The following is a 6,761-nucleotide window of genomic DNA, read 5'->3' on the forward strand; positions in this document are numbered from 1 at the left end:
CAGGATTAAGAGCACACACTTCTATAATAACAAAGGTCTTGTTCTTTTATTTAGTCAGTATAAAAAGAACTTACCTTAAATGGTCCTGCTCAATACACTCAGAGTGTACTAGTGTAATTTTATAGTTAAGATAAATTAATACCAAATTACACTATGACTATTCCAATGGTTTGTTCCTTTCCATCTTAGTCGTGAGCTACTGTTTATAATTTATAAAGAATTGATAACATGATCTTCTATGTGTGACACCACATACCATGTTATTTACAATATAAATTAATTGAACAACTACACTTAGCATATAAATGTAGACATTTGACCAATGTGATTCTTTATTTCAAAATAAAATGTTTACAAAAGGCTAGACTTTTAGTATACACTCTAACACTCTCTTCTAACTCTTCTTGGCTCCAGGTCACGTCCTATTAGTTTGAACAAGTTTAAAATAGATCTCTGGACTGAGCGGTATATAATATGTAAGAATGTCAAAATTTTAGATATGAAAAGAGTAACGTCTGCCCTGTAAGATAAGGTTAGACGGGTGGGTTGTTACATATTATATCAATTGACACTTGGTGGATAGATACTAGTGTTACTACTCACATAAGTATCACTATACAGTATTATCTCAAGGGACGACTTTTGCTTGATGGTGAAAGATACATCTATATGAGGCTCGTCTTATATCTAACATCTAGTCAACTATAACCTGTTAGGATTTCCCTCACTCACCTAACGTCCACTCTTTCATGACATGTTAGGATGCCCCTCACTCACTTAATATCCGATCTTTAGATTTCATTCATCTCATGTCAATTGTTTGGTGAACATTGATCGACTTGAATTTTACTTTTCATATCAAGTATTCGGTCCTTTATGATTCACTTAAACTTTCCTATGATCAAATATCCAATCAATTTTAATATAAGTCAACTAATATATTGATCAAATATCAAAATTCAATTTAAATCAATTTAAATTTGGTCAATCTAATAATATTAATCTCTAGTATCACTATACATTATGCATGCTAACATATGAATTATTTTTGTATATATGTTAAAAAAAATAAAATAAAAATCAAGTCATAATTTTTCTAGCTAACGCATGCCATATTACAACGATCCTTATTTTAATAAATATTGTTTCTGATTTTATCTTTCATGAAATGAAAGGATACAAGAGCCAGAATCGTTTGAGAAAAAGTTTCATTCAAATATATTTGGGTTGGATATAATCTTCATTATTCAGTTCAACAATATACAATTGTACAACAGCCAGAACTGCTATAGCTGAGCAAATAACAATTTTTTTTCCTTTAACAATTACAATCTTTGATTTTGTTGGAAAAAAAAAATACAAAACCAATATTGTATGCGCATTATGATAAGTCACAGTATCAAAATTGCCTTAAAAATTGACAATTTTTTATCATAAGTAATGCTTTTAGTATGAAATTGAAGCATCTTATGTCACTAAGATAGATACCCATACAAATAAACCCAAACAAAGAGAAGATGCGGAAGAGATTCAAGTTGTAAAATAATTGCCTTCCGAAGCATCTATTATCAAAGGTGGGGATTGGTTGGGCTGTTATTAGCATATTGAGTTCAATCCAGTCGTCTTTACAGACTTCTAAGGACAGAAAGATGTCTCCTTGAAGATCTTTGGAAAGAGCAAGAGATTAGAAGGATGTTGCCATCAGCCACTGAAAGTTTCTTCAACAGCAAAACTTATACAAATCATTATTAAACGATTTCGTTGCTACTCTTTCACCTGCATTAGAAGGGAAATATGAGATGAATACTAGTCAAACAAAGTAAATTTTTTTTTTTTGAGGTTCTTGTACCAAAAAACAATTGCTCAAGGAAATCATGTAGCTTTTTTTTCCCACCCTCCATAAAAGAGAAAGAAATTGTCCTTAGAGAATGCAATGATACTAAGATTATGAAGGAACGAAGTGTAGAAGGTTTGCATGAGTAAACATGTTTTGAAGGAAGTTCTACACTCAAATGGATCTCTGGGATCGAGTTCAGACCAATGCCAAGGCAATCGAATAACAGTCTAATGCAAAATATAACCGCAAATTTAGCATGTTTGCAAGTGCTGCAGATTTGCGTTACCGAGTTTAATAGTGTCATATTGTAACAATGAATTAAAATTACTTAAATTTACTTTGAAAAAAAAAATCACATTGTAAAATTAGTTAAATTTATTTAAAAAGTTTCATCAAATGGTCATCTATTGTGTAAATGAGTTTATATTTATGGTAATTTTATGCTATCATCCTCTGATGATGGCTTAAAATATCAGAACGTGTCACTTGACACAGATCGAAATATCACAATCTAACAAACTAGATACTAAAACTCAATATTGATCAACATAGATAATCTCTTTTGTATTGTATCTCAATCTTTTTGATCAGTTTTGTGTCATGATGACGCTCGAGCACATTTTGGCATGTTATCCCATACATCAAGATGAATAAGGTTGATTATTTTCTAAGGCTTATTTCTCTAGAATTTTAACCCATTTGATTATCATATCCATGTAGTTTAATTTCTATGAGTTAATAAGTAAAGTGGAATAATATTGAATGAAAAAGTATATATGAATTCATCTCGAAACACATTTAAGTAAAATGAACAAAATCATTATTAATTAATTACTAATTGATACAACCATATTAAAAGTGAAAAAGTATTAAATGAGTAAAATTCATCAAATTCATCTCAATGTACTTAAACACATGTTGAACATGTTTATCCTTAAAAAACATTTTGAAATGTGTTGAATATTTTTATGGTATAAATGATAAAATCTACTCAATTGGCTTATCAAATTGCTACAATCTTTTTTCTTTTTTTAAAAGTAAATAAATTAAGCGAAAGAGTTTCAATGGACTAAAAAATCCATCAAAATTTATCAAGCAATTCTATGTTGGATGGCTAAGTATATTAGGAGTAAGCACACTATACTATCCAAACTGTAGAATTTCAGTTGAAAAATAAGACTAATATGGTAAGATACTTTAAACTTTACCCTCAGATATGAATGCGGCTATTTCTTATTTTTCTTTTTCTTCATCTTCTTCCTTGCTCTCTCTAACTCACCATCAACATCAAACACATGATAGCAAAACCATATTATTCCATTCAAATATTGAAATTCCAACACAATTTGAGATTTCAAACCTCAACTAAGAGTCATGTCAAATTGATGCAATCTCTTTAGTACCATTTCGAGTATTAATATCATGTTTGAGTTAAATTACCCATTCTTATCTAATATTACCCACAACTGGCTGAAGAATTAGCTTCTAGTGATTCTTCTAAAATGAAAATATTTACCATAGCACTCCCCCGAAGGAATGAAAATGGTCAGGAACATAATGTTATGATATTATTTTATGTGTATCAAACATCAACAATTCTTACACCTAGTTGGGGTGCTGAAATAGATAAATAGAAGGAGATGCAATTTCAGAAGAAGATATTCAACAACAAATTATTCCAGGGTAAAATTGAATTCTTGGTTTTCAAATTGCTTACGTCTCAATGTCAATGTTATCATAACTATTCTTTGGGACCTTTAACATTATCAAAATTTCTATAATATTGGGATTATGCCTTCATTGTAGATAAAAAACAAGGATCATTTTCGTTTCTAATATATAGGAGATAGCTGTTGTTCAGAATTTTAATTTCAAGACTATTTCCATATGCAATGTCATACACAAACCATCAGTTAACAAAATGAAGCCTTACTCGATGAATATGATTTCAATAAACTAATGGATCCTTTATGCAGTAAGAATATTTCAAACATTCATGCAGTATCAAGTGATATTGTCAGTCATTCTATAACTTGTCAGATTGGATAGGTGGTGTTGATCCAACAACTAGGTCTAGTTAGTCCGATCGATGACAAAGTGCATCACTTAAACTGGTGGAGTTCAATACGACGACATGGACATTGTCCCATTTAAACTTTCGGTACACTCTTTCGGTTATTGAGGTACCTCTTCGGATAATAGACGCACTTTTCTTGATATTGTCTTTACCAACTTAATCTCGTCGCTCATTGAGTTATCCCTTCAGATATCGATACACCCCTGTGAGTATGCTTATCTATACGGATAAGAGTATTAAGGTTGAGGTGAAGGCAAGACCTTCTTTCCTTAAGACTATATTGTCCCATCTAGCTTATGGTTTATCAACAATCGTCTCCCAATATACGACCTACGTCTCGAAATAGGAGCACTCTAAATTTCAAGCTTTGATGAACTTTCAAAATCTTGGAACTCTTAAAAGAGAAGAGGAAGAGGGAAGATAACTCAGAAGGAGATTTCACATGTTGAGTTGAGTTGAGTTGAGTGGAAGGAATACGATTTTTTTATAGGGATGAAGAGTTACTCCCAAGGGGTAAGGATTTCTTCCAAAAGATGAAAAGACATGGGTGTGTATTTTCACTTGACACATTATCAATGGCCATTTATTGATTTATTTAATCAATAACTTCGGAACATCCCCGTAGCAGCTCACACAGTAGCTCACACACTTTGGGAACATCCGGCAATAGCTCACACACTTTGGGAGCATCACCATAACAACTCACACCTTGTGAATATCCTGAAGCAGCTCACATACTTTGGGGGCATCCCCGTAGCAACTCACATCGTGGGAACATCCTTGAACGTGAACATCTCCGCGAAGCCATATCCCTCTGAACCAAACCTTCGACCATTCCTGACAACGGCGGCCGACAACCAAACTATCTAATCGCCATTGATAGTGGATATGACTCACGGCGGACACTGACATTGTCATCTTTACTGCCCGTCACAGTCACAAGCTGAGGTGGCATCTCTCTTGAATAGTCACATCCCCATTATAGAAAGGTAGGTGAAGGGGGAAGTTGGGTATGCTCTCTCTCAAGTGTATACTCTCGTTTTCTTCTCGCTTCCTTTCTCAGTACAGGATAGACTTGAATGTCGGAGGAGTCATGTCAGTCATCAACCGCGTCTGCTAATCCATATTGAAGTGCAGACACTGAGGTAAGGCGAACTGGAAAGAGGAGGTGTTCTACTGATAAGAACCCATTCAGATTACAACAACATCATCAATTACCAATTGCGCCGGGAAATTGTGATTAATATTTGTATTGAAATTCAAACTCCTCCACAAACAACTGGTGAAAATACCAAAGAAAAATAAGTGAATAAAAAGAAATTTGGTTGATTCCATGCAATTCAATTCCAGAATTAATAAATGCAGGAATTCCATCTTTAATAAGAAGGCAATCAAATATTTTCAGTAACGACTGCTTACCATATCAATCGAGAAACCCCGTCTGCCTAAAAACAGCATCACGGACGCGCCGCAGATCTCTTCCTTTGAGCGTCCTCCCGGCTCCTTCCAGAACCGAGAAGGTTGTCTTGGGCGACCCCCTCCCACTGCTCCTGGCAACGATCTCGTGAGGCGGCAGCATCTCGTGATCATTCACGTTTCCGTCACCGACTCCACCATTTTCCTCCGTCTCGAATCGTCTCGATCTCCGAGGAATAACCGGCACATTGACCGGAAGTGAGTGAGTTTGTTGCGCTCTACCGCTCGGCTTCGGCTTCTGAATCGAGGGGATCATCCGCGCAGCGGCCGCGGAAGCGGGCGACGGGGAATTGGAAGCCGAGGAGGACGCGGAAGAAATCGACGGTTTCCTCCGGATGAGATGAGGGCCAACGGCGACAACGGAGGAGGGGGAGTCACTCGCGTCATCCTCCGGGAGCGCGGCGAGGATTCCGAACTTGCGGTCTGGAGGGCGGCGGAGGGGGACCCGGGAGGAAGGGGAGAGGAGGGCATCGCCGCTCGGCGATGCGGACGGAGGAGGGCCTTCTGCGGTGGAGGTCCACAAGACGTCGGATTCGTGGAGTTCCACGGCGGCGTCCGCGGCTTCGTGGGCGGGAGGAGACGGGAAGAAGACGCCAAGGAAACGGTTGGAGCCTGGGGATCGGTGGCGGTGGAGGCTCTCCATGAACTCGGGAGCGTCGGTGGCGATCTGGGGGAAAGGAAAGAGATGGGAGGCAGTGCGTGATGAAGAAGGAGTTGTGTTTACTTAGGCGGAAGGGATTTATTTTTTAGTTTTAGTAATCCAGTTTCTTCGAAACCACTAATTCGGAAGAAGACTATAAAAAGGATTTAGGCGATCTGGGATTAAATATCTGATTAACTATTTAAAAGACCAAACTACTATGATTTACTTTTTAGAATTGAATTGTTCTCGAGAGGTATCCGACTCCTTTCTTTGATTATCTTATGAATTTAGCTAGTAAAAACTAGCAAAATCAAATGCCCCCGCTCTTTCCTCTTTTGCTATAATCGATTCAAATCATTATTATCATTCATCTCATCGTTATCATGCTTCATTGTGAGCTTTTCTTCGTAGCTCCCGGAATTATGATATAACGATAGGATATTCAGATTGTTAATAAGGTACTCACGATTTGAGCCCTAATTATGACAAATTTATAGAAATTTTTCCTCCAGATGAGGAACACAACTAAAGGATGTCGAACTTCTGAACTACCCACTACGAATATTTCTCGATTTATTATGATGATCGATGAAAATTTTCTATAAAATAAGATTGATTACTCAAAATCGACATTACCCAACCTAATTAATCATTACTAAATTTTCTATACGTCAACTCATCTATTTTTTTTATCCTAATTACTAGATCACTATCACCAGTTCACCACT

General features: G+C 36.2%; 1 protein-coding gene across 1 annotated transcript; it reads right to left on the reverse strand.

Moving 5' to 3' along the window:
* Nucleotides 1-1,357: 1,357 nt before the first annotated feature.
* Nucleotides 1,358-6,095, reverse strand: LOC122045496. Its single transcript, XM_042605737.1, has 2 exons — nucleotides 5,334-6,095; nucleotides 1,358-1,776 (listed from the first exon to the last, which is right to left on the reverse strand). The coding sequence occupies exon 1, from the start codon at nucleotides 6,031-6,033 to the stop codon at nucleotides 5,338-5,340; it is 696 nt and encodes a 231-aa protein (XP_042461671.1). The 5' UTR covers nucleotides 6,034-6,095; the 3' UTR covers nucleotides 1,358-1,776; nucleotides 5,334-5,337.
* Nucleotides 6,096-6,761: the final 666 nt, after the last annotated feature.

Source organism: Zingiber officinale, chromosome 2B (genome assembly GCF_018446385.1).
Source record: "Zingiber officinale cultivar Zhangliang chromosome 2B, Zo_v1.1, whole genome shotgun sequence".
NCBI classification, from domain to species: Eukaryota; Viridiplantae; Streptophyta; class Magnoliopsida; order Zingiberales; family Zingiberaceae; genus Zingiber; species Zingiber officinale.